Source organism: Triturus cristatus, chromosome 4_1 (assembly GCF_964204655.1).
Source record: "Triturus cristatus chromosome 4_1, aTriCri1.1, whole genome shotgun sequence".
Classification (NCBI taxonomy): domain Eukaryota; kingdom Metazoa; phylum Chordata; class Amphibia; order Caudata; family Salamandridae; genus Triturus; species Triturus cristatus.
Genome location: NC_140585.1, coordinates 1,236,365,964 through 1,236,387,931, shown reverse-complemented (window position 1 = coordinate 1,236,387,931; position 21,968 = coordinate 1,236,365,964). Strand labels below are relative to the sequence as shown.

Below are 21,968 nucleotides of genomic sequence, written 5' to 3'. Positions count from 1 at the left end.
TCAGGTTATTTCTCCTCCATCCTTACGTCTCACAGTTCCTTCCTTTGATTGGATCCAAGCCCAATCACTTCTTTCTCAGGAGAAGAAAAAGAACCACTTTTGTTTTTCTTCAGGCGTTTCAGAATTTTTATCATTTTAGCCCCCAACTTTGTGATTTTTCCTGCATTGAGATTAAACTGAATTCGAATATAAAGAAACAAACTCAAACACTGTACATTTTTCTAATTTAATATCATTATCAACCAGAACACTAGCAGCAACATTTGCTATATAAGTTATACAAATGTCTCACGTCAGTTGAAGATAGATAGATAGATAGATAGAGAGTCAACAAAGACAGAGGTAATTTTGTTTTGAAATCGTCTCTCATTCTGGTCACCAAGCTGGTAGCCCGTAGAAATGGGCTGTCTCCCCAAGCCAGTGCAGAAGGTTAAAAATCTGGGTGTGTTGATTGACGACCAACTATGTTATAGGTAGCAAGTAAACAAAGTTGTTTCAACTGCCTTTTTCTCTCTGCGCATAATTAGGAAAATTGCCCCATTTTTACCATCTGACAAGCTCAAGACAGTGGTCATAGCATTAGTTCTTTCAAGGATGACTACTGCAACGGGCTCTATTCTAATCTACCTAAGAAATTCTTGAAAAAATTGCAGATTGTTCAAAATACAGCAGCTCGACTCATCACAAAGATTCCTAGATTTGGCTCAGTCTGTCAAGCCATCAGCAGTCTTCATTGGCTGCTAGTGAGGAAATGCATCATTTTTAAGGGGCTCTGCACAGCCTATAAGCCCCTGCAAGGCCAAGGTCCGATGTACCTTAGAGACAGGGTTAGATGATATTTACCAAATAGGACTCTACGTTCAAGCTCTGCTAGAGATCTGTGTGTTCCCCAGTACAGAGGAACTACCCTGGGTGGCAGGAGCCTTATACGATTACAGCTTTGCAGTAGAATCTCCTCCCTTGGGAACTGAAAAATGTTTCTTCTTTGCTTAGGTTCAGGAAGGAACTAAAGACCCGGCTGTTCTCCCGGGATCTTTGAGTGATGTGTCCTTTCTGGGAAAGTTAATGTTCTGGCTTTTGGGTCCTTTCTGTCATGGGTAGCGCCAAGACACCTCCGGGCAATTGCTAGCGCTTTAAACAAAATAAATAAAATCGAATCGTAGATAGACAGATACATACATAGTCAGACCTCTTTCAAAAGACGCCTTCTATAAACTATTAATTACCTTATAGAACATTCTGTCAGCAAATCGTAGCATCTCTGCGAAGGCATTGAGCCAGCAGTGCAGGAAAGCAAAGAAGGAAAGAAGGAGGACAAATGTGCCTGCAGGAGCCAACAAAGAAAGTAATTAGTGGGTCTCAAATGCTCTGTTTTTCTAATTAAAAAAACATTCTTCAGATGAGTAGCTTTCTGAATGACCACAGTTTGCCAGTCGCCTCTTTAATGCCGTTACTACTCAAATTAAATCCTGTTAGTTCATGTTTTTTTATGTTATGTACACCACATCATCACGTGACCTTCCCCTAACAGCCTTGTGAGTTCAATGTGTTTTTGTTTGAAATTCGGCTGTATAGATTGGTCTCTGTTGGTTGTGTGTTCATTAATTCATGTGTTCATGATTGGCATGCAACTGTTTTTCTTTACTATGGGGAAAGTTCTGAAAGAGGATTCTTCATGTATCTGTGCAAGTGTGTTCGGTGAGTCAGGTGTTAAGTAGGTTTGTTTTGGCATCCGTAGGATGGGTCTGTCAGGACTTCCCCAGAACCACTAGGTTTTAGAGTGTTCCGCAACGCTTTCACGGTGATACTGCTTTCGGCCTGTTGGCTGGGATGCTGGGTACTATGCAATCAAAGGTTAAACTTCACTCAGTGGCTTCAATGACTCCCCAGTAGTAGTGATGGTTGAGCAATCAAAGCATACTTTTAGAAAAGGTGGCGAGAAGGCATTGGTTTAGCAAGGTCAGGTGGTACCCGGTGCGGAAATTTCTTGTCACCCCCGGCTTGATAAAATGGCAAAAATATGTGTTTAAAACTAAGGCTTGGCAAAATGGCAAAAATATGTGTTTAAAATACATATTTTTGCCATTTTGTCACCCCACTCAGTGATGACAACTGGGGTGGCCCGCACCCACTGCACCCCCTTCCTACGCCACTGAGTGAAGGGTGGTGCCAATGACAGGGTAACACATATTAGTTCAGTCAATACAGATGCGTGTCCAAATGAATATCAGTAGCCAGAGCACAGCTGGAAGGTTCTATCCCTAACCACTCTCACGGCATTGACCCAAACAACTTCAGTTCCAAATGAGAAAGCTACCACACCCATGGAAATATGTTCACTGGATTACCCATAGTTTATGTTATTCTATGCCGCAGTGTTATCCTGCGAGTCACCGTCCCCAGAGGATGGTCAGAAGATTGATATCTTGAAGGGTTTTCAAGGCTCTGAAGTCTCATATGTGTTTAGTGGTTCCCTTATTTATATTCCCCAATCCTATCCTTGCTGCTGTTCCCCTAAAGTACGAGAAATAAGCCACGAGAGCACTAAATATGAAGATGTAGGATTGAAAATCAATCATATAAAGTTGAAAATCAGTCATATAAAATCATAGAATTGATAACGGGAGCACACAATATGTTAGGTGTTCCCATTATGTAAGGATTAACAGAGTGCATTGTAGTCTCATTTTTAACTTAACCAGTGGCCATATCATTCAGTTCAGAACTGTTTTCATAGTAATAGAATAGCTAATGTGTTTCGTCCATGGGAAATTTTCAAGGTTTTTAAGCACGGTAGTAATAGATAGAGTTGTAGTATGGATGTTAACTGTAAATACAAGAGCCATCGTAGAGATGTGACATATGCAGTAAATGATGAGTTAATCTGTACTGGTCACTTATTTTAGCAAATGTAGTGATACAGCGTGTCAGGGTGTCAATAATTAAGCTTTCCAGGTGAAAATAAATGGTAAATGAGAGCCTGACTGTACAGCACGGTGAAACTGTGTGCCATATGTAATAATTTGAGATTACCATCATAAGGTGTGAGTTTTTAGGAAAGGATCTGTTCTGTGATAAACTCGAAAGTGTATTTCCTATTCTCATCGAGACTTCTAACAACAGGTTCCTAACCTTTTGAATATTCCCCCAGGCATCAGAGGGAATCCAGAAAATCTTCAGCAGTATACCTGCGTGCTGACAAGTGCCGCCAGCTGCTCAGCGTCTGTGTCATTCTACGCCAGATGTGGGGCACGTCACGTGCGCTGACTTGAATAAGTGCCCCTCATGCGTGCTGACCTCAGTTTCTTACTTTCTGCCCAAAAGATGCGGTTACGGAGTTACCCTCATCTCCCTGAGACTTTCTAAAAAAAATTCTACAGTGTGCAATGTTATTTGTCACCTTCTAAAACACGATTTTAACCGAGTGGGGAATGTTGCAAATTAATGTCTGTGACTGACCCACACGTGGTATGCCTGTGGTTTCTAGGATCGGACTACAACTCTAATGCCTGCAGTGAATATGCCTTGATGCACCTGAAGGTCATCCAGGATTTGGAAGCGAAGCTGTTCGTAGCAAAATACTGCAAGATTCCACATTGTGACCGGTCAGGTTCCAAAGTAAGTTCCTGGTCTTTGCTCCTAAGGCCTGTCCTATGACAAGTCGTCATCGAGGTCCAATCCCTCGGGTATGTCCCAAGAAAACATAAGCAGTCCAAGGGAGACTTGGCCCCGTCCCGCTACTGTTGATCTCCTGAGAATGCATAAGGGCATCATAGTGCCTCCTGCTCTAGTTCTCAAAGTCGTTCAACTTTGGAGCCGATTCCAACACTTGCCCCGTAGCAACCTTTACCTCTGGGGCTGTCGGTGAAACTGCAGCAAATGGAGGACTTCCATGAAGCCATTCTGTGACTTTTTGGCATATTGCCGACTCCCTCTGGTGCACCTGCAGCCCCTAAGGAGCTGCAAGGCCTCCCAATGGAACTTCTGCTGGCGGGTTTGCCCCCGGCACCAACTGGGCCCTCTGGGTTCTGAGCCATCCTCAGTATCAGCTCCCTCTCCTGCGCCACAACCCAAGTTGGAACACGACCCACCCACCCCAATAATGGCACCATTGACTCCGAACGACGCCACCCAATCCATACTGCTATCCAACGCTGAGACGGCACCGCTCCCACGTTGATTCAGGTTGTGAGCTGCTTTAACTGCTTCACAGCCACTTGGCCACCCTTCTAATGCAGACACAATTCCTTTGACCTACGGAAGGGGGCAAAGTGTGTGGTGCAGACTCGGACAATGGCAGCTCTTTTGCTAGGAACAAGTTTGACCAACCATATCAGGAGGACACTTGGCATGAGGACCTCTAGGATGGCAGTGTTCTGATACCTCCCCATACACTGCACTGATGTCGCCTCTGGACCCATGACCACCCACGTACTAAAGCGTCTTCTTCACCATGGTTGTGCTGAGGGTTGCAGAAGTTCTGAATTTTAAGCATCCTGCTCAGGAAGTCAAGACCAACTATTTGACTGGGGTGCATTTCTGAGCCCCTTTTACCATTTAATGGGGCACTCACGACACAATTGGGCACATGGTCCAAGCCCTGTTTGGACCCTCCGGCAAGTACCAGGTTGCCAGGTGCCATTGCCCTGTTCCGGTTGATCCAGACTTCCTAACCCAGCATTCTACTCCCATGAGCCTTAGTGTATAGGCTTTGGCCAACAAACTGCAGCCAAATTATTTCCTGACTACTCCTCCTGACATGGAATCCAAAAGAAAACAAACTTCTGGGAAACAGGTTTTCTCTTGGTGAGTTTAACTCTCTGTCCTGACAATGCAACCTGCCTTTTAGGTCAATCTTCTCACACCTTGGCCATGTTCTCGCTATGGTTATAGAGTAGCCCTCTGCTATCCTATCTTAGGCCATGCAGGACAGTCATAATGCGGCCAAATTGACTATCCACTGTGGAGTAGACTCTATAGATTCACTCTGTAGTGCTATAGGCACCAGTGGGCTTTTCGCAAGCACGCCTGGATGTGGTCCACTGGGTCTTCAAGGGGCGTTCAGGTGAGTCTTATGGACATGCCATTTGACAGTTCCCCTTTTTTTGGGTACAAAGCAGATTCAGCTTTGGAGTGCTTTAAAGACAGCAGGCCACTGCACACTTCCACGGCCTCTCTTCTCCCCCACGACAACTGCACCTTCAGTTTGGCCCCTTCTGTGGCCATGGTAGAGGCTTTCATTATCATCAGCAAGTCCAGCCAGTGCAGCAATCCCACCAATAATTTTGTGGCCTCTGTAATGGCCCACACCGAATACTTGGACAACAAGGGCAGCATGCAGCTCAGTGTCCTGCTCCTCCAGCTGGTGCAGGCCCCAGACTTCTTTAGACTGTGCTAGCCATCACAAAGCCACCCTGTTTGGGGCAAGATCCCACATTTTCTACCATGATGGCAGGCTTTACTTTGGACAAGTGGCTCCAGCAGATTGTGCCGCAGTGTTATTCCCTACCATTCCTCAAAAACCCGCTGCAAGTTCCACCATCTCCAGAATGGCTGATAGAGGATCATCTGTCCCTGTTGCAGCAGGAAATGCAGGCTCTTTGGCCAAAGGAGACATAGAGAGGGTGCCAATGTCAGAAACTGGTTATGGTTGTTATTCCCACTACTTCCTGGTACCAAAAAGGACAGAGGCTCCTGTTCCATCTTGGATCTTTGCCCTCTCAATGCCTTCCTAGTACAAATTCTAGATGCTCAGCTTGGCCGAGATTTTCTCTGCTCTTGACCCTGGCGACTGAATGATGGTGTTGGACATGCAGGACGCTTATTTCCATATCCCTGTCTTGCAGGCGCTACCTGCAGTTTATGGTGGGCCAGGAGCATTTTCAGTTCTATCTGCTCCCCTTTGGCCTCACCATTGCTCCTCGGTGTTCACGAAAGTAATGATAGTAGCTGCAGTATATCTTCGGAGGTAAGGGTCCCAGTTTTCCTCTGTGTCGATGACTTGCTGTAGGAGGTGAACTCGCACCAGGCAGTCATTACCCACCTCCAGAAAACTTCTTAACATTGTTGAGGTTCACTATCAACGTGCCAAAGCCACACTTCACTCCTTTACAGACACTTCCTTCCATCAGATCCATTTTGGACATGGTGCAGTTTTGTGCCCCCAGGAGCGGAGAGTCCAGGACATTCAGACTATGTTGCCAATGTTTCAATCTCACCAATAAATCAATCAATCAGGTTTCTTATAAAGCGTGAATACTCACCTGTGAGCTCCTCAATGTGCTAAGTGGAGGGGGGGGGTGGATCCTCTGTCCTTGATGTCACCAAGGATGGCTCTGAGGCTGCTGGGACTGATGGTGTCCTACATGCTGCTGGTCAACCATGTCAGATGGCACATGCAAGCTCTGCAGTGGGATCTGAAGTCCCAGTACCACGGGATCTTACTGATCTCATCCAGATTTGGGAGAAGACTTCAAAAGATCTGCTGTGGAGGCTGCGAGACTGCAACTGGGTTAGCGGAGACCGTTCTTCTTAGCCCACCCAGAGCTTCCAGTCATGATCGATGCATCACTTCTTGGTTGGGGTGGCCATAAGAGAGAATTGGAGATCAGAGCCATCTGATCTCTGGCAGATGCAGGGCTCCATATCAACCTCCTGGAGCTGAGAGCCATCAGCTTGGCTTTGAAAGCTTTCCTGCCTTTCACCAGAGGGAAGGTGGTACAGGTGCTCACAGACAACAGCATCGCCAAGTGGTACTGCAACAAGCAGAGTGGAGTGGGTTCATTGAACGTGGGGCGCGAGGCTTTGCATCTCTGGACGTGTATGTAACATCAAGGTATAAGAGATATAGAAGGCAACTGCTCTAGGTGTTGTCCACCAAGGAAGGACCCCCATAGTTGACCGGAGATGGGTTTCCTAGGATTTGGCGTCTTTCATTTGGACAGCTGTTTACACTCTGACATAACAGTCTCGCAGGGCAGCATGCATGACAACTGGCAGAGAAGTATGTGTGCAAACCGGTGCATGCTCGTGATTTGTCGGTGGGCCTGGGAAGCATGTTTGTGGGAGGAGTAGTTAATCAAGGGATATCCTGTAGGTATGGCTAGCCACACTTGCATGAAAACAGAACTGATAGGTTATTTGTGCTCTAATATGATCCAAAATCAAAAGCTCAGGTCACATAAGACGCTCGATTTAATTTAAGCAGAGGCTGTTTCCTTCCTTTTTGCTATAATACAACTTCTGAACTGCCATTTCTAGATGTAACAAATGTTTTTATACAGTTGTTCTCTCAGGCTCCTTACCTTTAAGACTCTCTTTATTGTTGCCATAGCATCAGAGCAGCGACTGAGTGAATTACAAGCTCTGTGAGTCAACCCCCCCTACACCACTTTCTACCCAGAAATGCTGGATCTGTGGACCCAAGCCTCCTTCCACCTGAAGTTAAGGACTCCTTTTCATATCGGTCAGAACATCACTATTCTGGTGTTCTTTGCTCCGCCCCACCCCTCTAAGAAGGAGGAGAGACTCCAATAGCTGAAGCTGTAAAAAGCTCTCAGCTGCTAAATTGATCATAAAGAGAGCAGCAAGTGGACGAGCAGCTGTTTATCAGATTCGCTGGATGAAAGAAAGGGAAAGTAATGCAGAAGAGAAACATCTCTCGGTGGATTGTACTCTGCATTAAGATGTGCTAAACACTGGTGAAAAGCGCCCCACAAGGGTTTGCAGGCTCATTCTACTAGAGCCACGGCTGCTACCACTGCGTTGGCATGTGGAGTGTCTGTTCTACACATTTGTCAGGCTACTACATGTGCATCACTTCATACATTCATAAGGCACTATTGCCTTTGATGTCCAGGTATGGCAGGAAGGGCAATTTTCCCACTTGTTCATTCAGGATTTTTTTGTTTGAGCCAGTTCACAGACCCACCTCCTGAGAGGTACTGCTTGGGTTTCCATTGAAAAGGTGAGGAATCTGCTGTTACAAGTCTTTATCAGAAGAACAAGTTACTTAACTTCGGTAAAACTCTTTCTGGTGGAAACTCTATGTAACAGAGCCCTCACCGACCATTCCTCCTCCCTGTTCTGTGAGCTGGGCTCTTTTATTTAACTGTAGTTTGCAATTGTATCTATATAGTACCTTGCTACCCCTGACGAGGTGTCACACAGCTTACGATTGATATGAATTTGGCTCCACGTCCACGGCTCTGGACGAGTCAGAAAGCAATTCTTGTCAGCTCACTAGAGTGGCGCCTATATAGACCAGCACGTATCACAGCTGTCTAAGAACGACGGTGATGCGACCGGCGCCACCTCTTGGCCTGTAGGGGTACTGATAAAGGTTTTCTGGACCCAATCTGACGCCTGGGTGAATCATCAAATGCTGAGGAATGTGCGGTTAGGTAGAGTCTTCACTTGAAAAAGTGTTACCGAAGGTAAGTACCGTGTTTGTCTTGACGATAAGTGCGCGTAACATGTAACAAGGCACACTGTTTCACCATGCCAAGCACAGAACCAATAGCTAAGGGTCTCCAACAGACTGGCTGTTGTTTACTATTTGTTTTCACCTGGAATACTAAACTCTTTTCTACTTATTTTTGACATAACATTTATCCTACAACACTTTAACTTGCTACCATGCTTAGTAGCCTTGAAAAAGTCCCATGGACGAAACACATGTTGCCTGTTCTGTTCCTGTAAAGACAGTTGTGAAATGATTGGTATTGCAGCCAGTAAAGTTAAAAACGCTTTCCATGCACATCCATGAATCATTACGCATCGGAAACACAAATCCTTAAATATAGTGTGCTCCCGTTATCAATTTTCTGCCTGTCACTACTTTAACCCCTTTTTACTGAATGTGCAACTTTTCATCACTTCACTACCATTGTAGTATCTGTATATGAATAAACGTGACCTTGACTTTAATGAAAGGTCACGTTTAGACTGCTGTTCCAGCCACCGGTCACTCTCGTCATCCAGTTCTGATGAGCTCAATGTTAGAGTTAGGGTACACCACAGGATAAAACGGTCCCATATCTCGTTCAATATATTCTTGAAAGTGGGAATTTTACAGTTTCCTATGGACTCAAAATTGCAAGCTCATGGTTAGCCGCTGTTAAGTGTCAGTTGGGATTGTACACGGTGCCTTAGCTTCGCCTGCTTATGCAGCTTAATAGTTATATTCAGAAGCTGCAGAGATAAGGCAACTGCTCTAGGTGTTGTTCACCAAGGAAGGACCCCCATAGTTGACCGGAGAAGGGCTTCCTAGGATTTGGAGTCTTTCATTTGGACAGCTGTTTACACTCTGGCATAACAGTCTCGCAGGGCAGCATGGCTGGACTACATGACAACTGGCAGAGAAGTATGTGTGCAAACCGGTGCATGCTCGTGATTTGTCGGTGGGCCTGGGAAGCATGTTTGTGGGAGGAGTAGTTAATCAAGGGATATCCTGTTGGTATGGCTAGCCACACTTGCATGAAAACAGAACTGATAGGTTATTTGTGCTCTAATATGGTCCAAAATCAAAAGCTCAGGTCACATAAGAGGCTCGATTTAATTTAAGCAGAGGCTGTTGCCTTCCTTTTTGCTATAATACAACTTCTGAACTGCCATTTCTAGATGTAACAAATGTTTTTATAACTAAAAATATACACTTGGTGTCTTCTTTAGGATCATTAGGAAAAGGGGGTATGACATGGATGATCCCCCTTCTTCCATCCCAAACCAGTCCCTAGCAAAAAACAGCCCTAGTTCCATAATGTTTCACTTGTCTGTGGTGTGGCTTTCATCGGTACCTGGCATCCTTAGATATTTAGTATAGACCTGGTTTTTCCAACAAGTTGCTCGTGAGGTACTGGTAGCTCCCCAGCAGCCTGTAAGTAGCTCCCCGGTGTGCATCCCAGCCTACTTAATTAGAAGCCTTTGCTTCAATGTATGATGCATTCATCCCAATATTGAAAGACATGTACTTCAGACAAAAATGTATGTATTTTCAGAAGTCATAGACTGGTGGCTGCATTTCTAAAACATATCAAAAGACGTAATTACCACGATTATTAAGTTGAAAAATTCTAAATTGATAAAGCCTTCATATAAAGCCTTGTCACAAAATGCTGTCAACCCTATCTGATGAACTGAGGTGACGATCACTGATGGTCATCTTGCATGGAGAGACCATCTTTTCTGATGTTGTCACTATCACCACACTGATATTATTAGTAGCTTGGTATGAATTTCATTGAACATAAGGCGCTCTTATTACAGAAAAGATCGGGGACTCCTGGTATAGACTCCTAAGAAATAACCCAAATTCCAACATATGAACTGTTTTCATGTTTGCTTGTGGGCTTTAGTTTTGAGAGCAGAAGTTTCTATCTCATTCTAATTTCCCTATTTACTGCTCAGAGAGAGCTTGCTCACACATTTTATATATATATATATATATATATATATATATATATATATATATATATTACCTACTGGCGGTCGCCAGTAGGTAGTTATAGTTAGGACCCCTTTTCCATAGGAAAACCTCAACATTCTATTTTGAATAACTTTGGCACCGGTCGATGAATCCTCACGAATTTCTCAAAATAGGTGGGGCGCTACGCTCCGCTCCTACCCTGAAAGTCTCGGGGGGATCCGTCAAGCGGGGGCTGAGATAAAAGGGGGGTCCCAAAACGCGTTTTCCCCATGCATTTTTCCATAGGACCTTTAGAACGAGCTACAGCCCGAACGGCTGAACAGAATTACTCGAAATTTGGCAGAGAGGTAGTCCCTAGGTCAAGGAAGTGCCTTTTGTAGGTTTGGTGTAAATCTGTTCAGTAGATTCTGAGAAAATAGCCTTTAAATCAATATATATATCTGAGCCCGCTTACGGTACGCTTACCGTACGCTTACGGTAAGCGTACGGTGGCGTGCGCGAGCGCGATTCTGATTGGCTCTTAGATCTTAGTAAACATTCGAATCGGCCGAAACCAGGAAGCGGCGGCCGCCATTTTGTGTATTTCACTCAGAAAAAAAAGAGTGAAAACAAGAAAAGGGGGCAATGAGGAGAGTTACAGACCCCCTTACATTTGTGAGGGGGTCAAAGAAGGACTGTAAAGTACAAAGAAAACATTTATTGATTTTAAAAAAAATCACGGGGTACGCGTACGGTAAGCTTACGGTAAGCGTACGGTAGAAAAAAAAAAAAAAAAAAAATGAAAATCAGATTTAAGTGTTTAGATATTAGGGGGCTCTAAAAAGAGCCGTTGTGTTTATGAAATGATTTTTTAGTGGTACCTACAAGTAAGTACCGATGCAGAGTCTAAGGTTCAAGAGGAAGACTCTGTTCCCTTCATCATTGACGTGCACACCATCTCCTCTATAAATGTCTTGCATGTCATAACGCAAGTTGTTGTGGTAAATGGCACCCATACCATAGTCACGGAGGAAAGCAGAAACAGATTTGTTGACGTGCTTTCTTGCTTTGTCATCGCACCGCGTGCCCACCGTGCGCGCACGGAACGAACTGCGTTAAGTGGGCACGCACGCCACGAATGGCGTAAAGTAACTTAGCATTTAAAAAACCGTACAAATTCACTGAAAAAACCATAGGTTTCACACACGTTATAGTTAGGAATTAGCATTTAAAAAACCTTGCAAATTCACTGAAAAAACCATAGGTTTCACACATGTTATAGTTAGCGGAAATTTTACTGATAAAAAACCAATGAAATTCCCCCGTTATAGTTAGTGCAGGCAACTATAACTCACGCGACCGCAATCTTCTGCTGATGACATATGTGTCTTTATGAAAAAAAAATATTTGTAATATATGTATAGCTAAAAATGTATGGAAGAAGACATGGGCAAATAAGTGTCTAAATACAATATTAGCATCAGCAGAGGATTGCGGTCGCGTGAGTTATAGTTGCCTGCACTAACTATAACGGGGGAATTTCATTGGTTTTTTATCAGTAAAATTTCCGCTAACTATAACATGTGTGAAACCTATGGTTTTTTCAGTGAATATATATATATATATATATTATTTCCAGATTGCTCCTTCTGTCTCCCCTCGCCCAAGGCAGGCAGGTCGTTCGGTGTCGGCGGAGCGCGCCGACGTTTTAAATTCCCAAATTTTGCAAGTGTAACGACCACCACCGAGCTGTTCTTTCACCAGATCTTTTTATTTAGGTTATCCTAAATAAAAAGATCTGGTGAAAGAACAGCTCGGTGGTGGTCGTTACACTTGCAAAATTTGGGAATATATATATATATATATATAATTCACTTAAAAAACCATAGGTTTCACACATGTTATAGTTAGCTGGACATTTCACTCGTGAAAAACCATTGAAACTCCCCCGTTATAGTTAGTGCAGGCAACTATAACTCACGCGACCGCAATCCTCTGCTGATGACGTCAGATATTACATCACTGTATTTAGACACTTATTTACCCATGTCTTCTTCCATTCATTTTTAGCTATACATATATTACAAATATTTTTTTTTCAGAAAGACACATATGTCATCAGTGATGTAATATCTGACGTCATCAGCAGAGGATTGCGGTCGCGTGAGTTATAGTTGCCTGCACTAACTATAACGGGGGAATTTCAATGGTTTTTCACGAGTGAAATGTCCAGCTAACTATAACATGTGTGAAACCTATGGTTTTTTAAGTGAATTTGCAAGGTTTTTTAAATGCTAATTCCTAACTATAACGTGTGTGAAACCTATGGTTTTTTCAGTGAATTTGTACGTTTTTTTAAATGCTAAGTTATGTATTTATTTTTTTTTAAGGTTTTTCACCTTGCGCGTACCGTACACACACGGTGCGCTTCGCGCACCGCGCGCCCACGTTACGCAGTTCGTGGAATTTTTCCGTTTCTACCGTACGCGCACGCTACGCGTACTCCGCGATTTTTCGCAAAAAAATTAAAGGAAATTTTGGCCATTGAGGGTCCTTCTGGGACCCCCTGACAAAGGCTAGGGGGTCAGGAACTGTCCACCCTGCCCCCTTTTCACGTTCTCCACCTTTGTTTTTCACCCTCTCAGACTGCGAGAGACAAAATGGCGGCCGACACTTCCTGGTTTCGACCGATTCGAATGTTTACTAAGATCTAACAACCAATCAGAATCTCGCTCGCGCACGGTGCGCGCTTATAGATATATATATGCTTTTAAATGCTATTTTCTCAGGAAATACTGAACAGATTTGCACCAGACCTGCAAAAGGCCATGACCTGAGGACTACCTCTCTGCCAAATTTCAAGTAATTCTGTTCAGCCGTTCGGGCTGTAGCTTGGACTAAAGGTCCTATGGAAAAATGCATGGGGAAAACGTGTTTTGGGACACCCCCTTTTTCTCAGCCCCCGCTTGACGAATCCCCCCGAGACTTTCAGGGAAGGAGCGGAGCGGAGCGTCCCACCTATTTTGAAAATTTCACGAGGATTCGTCAATCGGCGCCAAAGTTATTCCAAATAGAATGTTGCGGATTTCCTATGGAAACACGATCCTATATATATGTATATATATATATATATATATATATATATATATATATATATATATATATATATATATATATATATATATATATATATATATATATATATATATATATATATATATTGTGAGAAAGTGGGTTTCTGTTGCAGTAACCCCCCCTTTTTCTGCCTAATAGCTGATGCACTTTTCCTTGTTGTGCCCTGGGCTCCTGCCAATCAGGTGCCCAGGGCCTATGTTCCTTCCTTAAAACACACAAACTCCCAATTGGCAAACCCTGGCCACATGTCAGCCCCTGGTAAATGGTACCCTAGGTACCCAGGGCCTTGTGACCAGGGAAGGCCTCTAAGGGCTGCAGCACTCATTGTGCCACCCTTAGAGGCCCTGTACCCTTACACACACACACTGCCTTTGCAGGCTGAGTGTCTGGGTGCAGGACAAAACAAAGAGTCGACATGGCACACATCTCTGTGTGCCATGCCCATTACCTATACTGCCAAGGCATATGTCAGCCACCCCTCTGGCTGGGTGCCTTATGCCTATGGTGTGGGCACAGGAGCAGGAGCCCTGTGCCCCTACAGTACCCAGGTCCATTCCTGGGCACTGTAAGTACAGTGCTGCCTTTTACAAGTACATGGTGCTGAGAGCTCGTCAAACACGAACTCCACAGCACCATAAGGGCAACACTGAAGACTGGGAAGTTTGGTATCAAACTTCTCAGCACATTAAACCCACACTGATGCCAGTGTGGGATTTAATGTACTAAGCACCCCAGAGGGCATCTTAGAGATGCCCCCTTACAGCTAACCTACAATCCACGTCTGCTCTGAGGCTGCCCAGGCTGCCACACAGCAGACACGTTGCTGGACCCCTGGGTGGGAGAGCCCCTGCTCTCCCGGGCCTGCAACAATGCACATCCTGGGTGAGGTGAGAAATCTCCTCCCCCCAGGATGAGCAAAGGGAAGCTTCAAAGGCACGCCGCCAGTTGGAGTTTCCCCAGGCCACTGCAACCCCCCACTCTGGCAGGAAGCTTGGCCGGAAACCCCATACAAGGACAGGGGATGTGCCAGCCTGCCCACCCCACCCCTCAGGTGGGGGAGGCGAGGTGAAGCACATCCCCGGGCTCTCGCCATCTTGAAGATGGGAGGCCCTACCCTATCAGGATTAGGCTACTGCCCTCCTCCCACAGGAGAGAGGCAGGATAGGGGGTGTACCCACCCCAGGACAAGGACCCATTGGTCCCTGGCCTTCACCTACCTGTAACGCCCCTAAATCTAGTATTTAGGGGCCCCCTGAACCTTCCTTCCCCAGATTCCAGATAGAAACCTACAAGAAGAGCAAGAAGAAAAAAGACCTGCCCTGCAGCTGCTAAAAAGAGGAAGACACCAACTGCTTTGGCCCCAGCCCTACCGGCCTGTCGACCCTCGAACCTGCTTCTGCTCCAGCGCGGCATCTCTTGTGGCCAGCAACCTCAAAAACCCCGGAGGACCTGGCTACCTTTGACCTCTGATTCCCTGGGACTCCCATGAGTAGAGGCTCTACTCGAGAAACCTATTCCTAACTCCTGGCAGCAGCCCGGAACCGCGGACCCAACACACTCTGCACCAGCCAAGCCTGGCCAGTGCCGGAGTGGACAAAGACCCTGAGGACGACCCCACGGCGACTGTGACCCCGAGTCCGGCACCCAAGGACCCCCCTCGACATCCTGGACGAAGCCTGCAGCCTCAGAACCGAGTGCCACCCCAGCCGCGATCAACCAGAGGGTAAGATTCCCGACGTCAAAAGGCACCCCTGCACCCGGCGCCCTGCTGCCCCCTGTGCCCAATCCCGGGGTACCCACCTAACCTACAACTACCCAACTTACCCCTCGAAGTGGTGGTGGCACCGGAAACATCCTCGTCCCCGAGCCTGCAGCCTTTTTCCAAACCGGAACATTCCCATTGACTTCCATTGAGCGCCCGAAGGCTCAAAAGCACCCTGCACCCAGCCGCCCGAGTGGCCCTGGCAGTGCACTCTCTACACTAACTTACTTCCCCACTTGCCCTGAGTAAGTGACCAGGAGCCCAGCTCCCACAGACGCGTGGCTTGCCAGACAGCAGCCACCAACCAAGGCCCCCCTATCCCTCATAGGATAACATTGGGCCTAACTCACTCTGCACCCGGCCGTCCTGAAACCGCTGAGGGTGAACCAACTGTACCTACCTGACACTGGGGGACCCCTGAGTCTATGCCCGGAATTTCAACTCTGCCAGTCGAGTACTTACCCTTAAACCGCTAACTTCATTTTCCTCATAGGGCAACATTGACTGGCTTTTTCTTGAAAAATCTTCTAAGTGTGAACTTTTCAAAACTGCAAATATTCACTAAAAATCAGCCAAGTGACAAAAACGAATTTACTCACCTGCTCTTAGGTGAGCTCCCAGTGCTGGATCTTGGTGCCCAGCCCTGAAAAGTGTCCACAACTGTACTTACCTCTAACTCATTTTTCTTCCATAGGAAACCATTGTCTGCTTTTCTGTGAAATTTCTTCTAAGTGTCTGTTTTTGCAAAATTGAAATATTCTTTTAAAATCGTACCATTTCTGCAAACGAAATTACTTACCTGTTTCTGATAAAGACCCCAGTCCTGGGTCTAGGTACCCAGTCCTGGATTACTAAAGTAACGATAAAGTACTCTACCTGCAATTTGAATTTCTTGCCATAGAGATCCATTGAATGTTTTCTTTGAAATATTTTCTAAGTGCTAACTTTTGAAATAGCTAAATATTATTTAAAAATCATTACAGTTATTAAGTCGACTTTCATCACTTGATTCTGAGTACTGACCCAGAGCTGGATCTAGGAGCCAGACCTGGAATTTCAAAAGTAATCTGAAAAGTAATTTATTACAAGATAACCTGAATTTACCATTGAGCTCAATGCATTGTTATGTTTAGGAAATAGGATTGTTTATTGCAACCAACTGTGACTGTTTATACAAATTTATTGCCTAAGACAAAAGTATTTATATTCAACCTCTCATTCTGAGAAAGTATATTTTTACTCCCTTTGTGGTTCTAAAAATAAAACAAGCATATATTTTATATATATAAATCATTGGCCTAGAGTTCAGTTATTGAGTGTGTGAAACCATTTGCTGACTGAGTGTGTACAATAAATGCTTTACACTGTCCTCTGGTACTGCCTTACTGCTCGACCAAGCTACCACTTTTGAGAGTAAGGTCATACCTAACTTTGACCTCTATCAGCCTCTGGGGGACTGTGGACTCTGTACACCCTGTACCTATTAGGGAACAGTATATACAGAGCCACTTTCTCACATATATATATATATATATATATATATATATATATATATATATATATATATATATATATATATATATATATATATATATATATATGTATATTATATATATATATATATATATATATATATATATATATATATATATATATATATATATATATATATATATTACCTACTGGCGGTCGCCAGTAGGTAGTCATAGTTAGGACCCTCTTACCATAGGAAAACCGCAACATTCTATTTTGAATAACTTTGGCGCCGGTCGACGAATCCTCGCGAAATTTTCAAAATAGGTGGGGCGCTGCGCTCCGCTCCTACCCTGGAAGTCTCGGGGGGATTCGTCAAGCGGGGGCTGAGAAAAAAGGGGGGTCCCAAAACGCGTTTTTCCCATGCATTTTTCCATAGGACCTTTAGACACAGCTACAGCCCGAACGGCTGAACAGAGTTAAATGAAATTTGACAGAGAGGTAGTCCTCAGGTCAAGGAAGTGCCTTTTGTAGGTTTGGTGTAAATCTGTTCAGTAGATTCTGAGAAAATAGCCTTTAAATCAATATATATATCTGAGCCAGCTTACGGTGCGCTTACGGTGCGCTTACCGTACGCGTACGGTGACGTGCGCGAGCGCGATTCTGATTGGCTGTTCGATCTAAGTAAACATTCGAATCGGTCGAAACCAGGAAGCGACGGCCGCCATTTTCTCTCTCGCACTCTGCGGGGGGCTACAAAAACCAAGACAAAAAACATCTACAGGGGGAGTATATTCATTTCTTAACCACCCAGCATACATATATGTGTCCCCAAACAACCCCCAAGGCCAAAAAACAAATTTATATTTTTTCAAAAAATCGCCGATTACGCTTACCGTACGCGTACGGTTAAAAATTAAAAAAAAAAAAAAATGATCCACACTTTCCCCTCCCCGTGTGCAAATGGTGCCCGCATGGCACCATTTGCGCATGGCATATATATCATTGGAAAGTACAAATGAATAACTTTCACAACGAAGCGCATAATATGTCCCCCATGTGCGCACGGTGCGCGAAGTGCATCGTGCGTACATGGCCCATCCCGCGTAACGTGGGCACGCGGTGCGCGCAGCGCACCGCGTGACCACCGCGCGTGCACGGCACTAACTGCGTAAAGTAGGCGCGCGGTGTGCGAAGCGCACCGCGTGCTCACTGTGCGCGCACGGTGCGCGAAGCGCACCGTGCGCGCACGGAATGAACTGCGTTAACTGGGTGCGCACGCCACGAATGGCGTAAAGTAACTTAGCATTTAAAAAAACGTACAAATTCACTGAAAAAACCATAGGTTTCACACACGTTATAGTTAGGAATTAGCATTTAAAAAACCTTGCAAATTCACTTAAAAAACCATAGGTTTCACACAAGTTATAGTTAGCTGTACATTTCACTCGTAAAAAACCAATGAAATTCCCCCGTTATAGTTAGTGCAGGCAACTATAACTCACGCGACCGCAATCCTCTGCTGATGACATATGTGTCTTTATGAAAAAAAAATATTTGTAATATATGTATAGCTAAAATTTAATGGAAGAAGACATGGGCAAATAAGTGTCTAAATACAGTATTAGCATCAGCAGAGGATTGCGGTCGCGTGAGTTATAGTTGCCTGCACTAACTATAACGGGGGAATTTCATTGGTTTTTTACGAGTGAAATGTACAGCTAACTATAACTTGTGTGAAACCTATGGTTTTTTCAGTGAATATATATATATATATAGATAGATATATTACCCAATGGCTGTTACCACTGGGTGGTTATAGTTAGGTCAGTGTTTCCATAGAAAATGTGTTTTTTATGTTGCTAATAACTACTTGGATATTCCACATCCAATACTTTTCTAAGCTGCCTCTAGTAGCTAGCCTCGGCTGGTGCTATAATCAAAACTAACCATAACTTCTCTTTCATCTTTAATGTTTTTTCAATGAATATATATATGTATATCTATATATATCTGCCACTGGGTAGTTATAGTTAGGTCAGGTAATAAGATCGGCGTGTTCCATTAAGCGGTAGTACAAGATATGTACAAAGTGACTACAGAAAAACATATGGACAGTTTAACACAAGAAGAAAGAGATTCGCTTCATATGCTACAACAAGATTAAACAAAAGAGATAAAAACAGTTGTTAAAGGGGGAAACATAATTATAATGGAATAAGAAGAATATATGAAAGAGGCCTATTCCCAACTGGACAACAGGAAATATTATGTCAAATTGCAATAAAATCCAACGGTATAACTTAAGAAAGAACTGGATGACAAAGTAGCCAATTATGTAAAAATGAATCTACTAGATGAAGAAGAACAAAAATATCTAACAACCAAACACCCAGTAACAGCCACGATGTATTTCGTGCCCAAAATTCATAAACACCTCACGAAACCACCAGGAAGACCTATCATGCCAAAGGGGCTTTACTGAAACCGGTTGCAAATTATACCGATTTCTTTTTAACACCATATGTTCATGACCTTAATTCATACTTAAGAAATTCAGGGAACCTCTTACAATAATTACAGGAAATTTTGTGGCAAATGACATACAAACTAATTACAATGGATATGACTGCATTCTACACCAACATTGACTATTAATTTGAATTACAATCTTGTGAATACTTTCTAAAGAAGAGAAACTTCCAATTCTCCAGTCATAATGAAATGTTACTCGAGATGATAAGGATGTGTTTAACAGAAATTGTATTCCTGTTTGGAAAGGAACTGTATAAACAAACAAAAGGTATAGCAATGGTATTTTCTTTTAGCCCAAGCTATTCGTGGTTAACAATTGGCTGGTGGGAACAGAGGTGGCGTGGATACCAGATCATGATGAATAGGACAATAAGACCATTATGTGGCTACGATATATTGACGATCTATTTATAATCTGGGACCGAAGTGCAGAAGAATATCATTAATTTTTTAACATCTTAAATACCACATCAACCAATCTGAGATTTACGTATGAGATAAGTAACTCAAAAGTAACATTCCTAGATACGGAGATCTATTTGGAGGACAAGAAAATTCAAACAACATTATATAGGATGAAAACAGCAACAAATGCAACACTGCACGCGGATAGTTTCCACCAACAAAGCTTAATAAACAGCATCCCATATGGCGAATTTTTAAGAATTCATAGAATCTGTCCTCAAGAAAAAGAAATAGAAAAATACACCCAGGAAACAACATGAAGATTCCATGTAAGGGGATATAAGAAACATTTAATTAAAAGAGGAATAACGAAAATGAAACAAATGTCAAGATCATCAAAGCTTGAAAATAAAGAAAAAATAATTAAAAGGGAATGTCCTATACGGTTAATTACTACATATTCAGCGGAGGCAAAAAAAGTGAACAAAGTTCTAAGAAAACGGTGGAATATCTTGCAATTGGACCCGACAGTGGCAAAATTAATGGGTAATCATCCAAATGTCACTTTCCGCAGAGCAAAGTATTTAAAGACTCTTTAATGCACAGTCACTTTAAAAAACACACACATTCAGGTTTTCACAAATCTAACAAATGCAAAGTGTGCCAAATTGCAGTGGCAAAACAAGAGATGGTAACAAAGCAAAAATGGAAAATGAAACAACATATTACATGTAACAGTAAATTTGTCATATATGTAATAGAATGTCCATGCAATCTCCAATATGTGGGAAGCACTATTTGTGAACTGAAGAAACGAATATTAGAACATGTGGGAGCCACCACAAATAATGATTGGAGCAATGCAGTGGCAAAACATATGGAGATATACCATCGAAGTGACTGGAAGAAATTACAATTCTTTGCAATTGAGCTTACAAGGATCGTACCACCAAGAGCACCAGCAATACCCTCGAAATCGGGCCAAGGAGGAATATATATATATATATGTGATCAAGACCGCTGTGTCGGTCGAAACGCGTCAGAACCGAATGAAGTTTGTGAGAAAATAAACTGAGCAAATAATCCTGCACCAGCATACCTGTGTCCGTGTCTTGCAGTAGCACCGGCTGGTGCTACGAAAGGAGGATTTGATATATATATATATATATATATATATATATTCACTGAAAAAACCATAGGTTTCACACACGTTATAGTTAGGAATTAGCATTTAAAAAACCTTGCAAATTCACTTAGAAAACCATAGGTTTCACACATGTTATAGTTAGGTGGATATTTCACTCGTAAAAAAACAATGAAATTCCCCCGTTATAGTTAGTTCAGATAACTATAACTCGTGCGCCCGCAATCCACTGCTCATGACGTCACATATTACATCACTCATGACATGGTCAGTGGCATCACTCATGACATCACTGATGACATCATCCTTGTGATAGAGTGGCGGTCGCGCGAGTTATAGTTATCTGAACTAACTATAACGGGGGAATTTCATTGGTTTTTTACAAGTGAAATATCCACCTAACTATAACATGTGTGAAACCTTTGGTTTTTTAAGTGAATTTGCAAGGTTTTTTAAATGCTAATCCCTAACTATAACGTGTGTGAAACCTATGGTTGTTTCAGTGAATTTGTACGGTTTTTTAAATGCTAATTTATTTATGTATTATTATTTTTTTATATATTTATTTTACAATAAACTACGTATTACATTTTTTTTTTATTTTCACCGTGCGCGCACGGTGCGCGCACCCCCGTGATTTTTTTTGAAAACCCCCCCTTTTTTTTTTTGTTTTGGTTTTTCACCGCGCACCCCCGCGATTAAAAAAAAATAAAAAGATTCTGCCTTCGGGGTCCTTCAGGGACCCCCTGACAAAGGCTAGGGGGTCAGGAACTCTCTACCCTGCTCCCTTTTCACGTTCGCCACCTTCCTTTTTCACTCTCGCACTGAAAACAAACAAAATGGCGGCCGACACTTCCTGATTTCGACCGATTCGAACGTTGACTAACATGTAACCACCAATCAGAATTACGCTCGCGCACGTTAGGTTGCTCGCACAGTGCGCGCACGGTGCGCGCACGGTGCACGCGTATAGATATTGATATGCTTTTAAATACTGAACAGATTTACACCAGACCTGCAAAAGGCACTTCCTTGACCTTATGGCTACCTCTCTGCCAAATTTCAAGTAATTCTGTTCAGCCGTTCGGGCTGTAGCTGCGTCTAAAGGT

The 21,968-nt window shown here is 43.5% G+C and overlaps 1 protein-coding gene across 2 annotated transcripts in view; it reads right to left on the bottom strand.

Annotated features, from left to right (window-relative positions):
• The window catches only part of SOAT2 (sterol O-acyltransferase 2), a 467,803-nt gene that overhangs the window by 66,146 nt on the left and 379,689 nt on the right, over positions 1-21,968 (bottom strand). For both annotated transcript variants that reach the window (XM_085654643.1, XM_085654644.1), the window contains one exon: positions 1,227-1,324. In XM_085654643.1, coding sequence (XP_085510769.1) covers positions 1,227-1,324 — 98 coding nt within the window. The remainder of the gene's footprint in view (positions 1-1,226; positions 1,325-21,968) is intronic.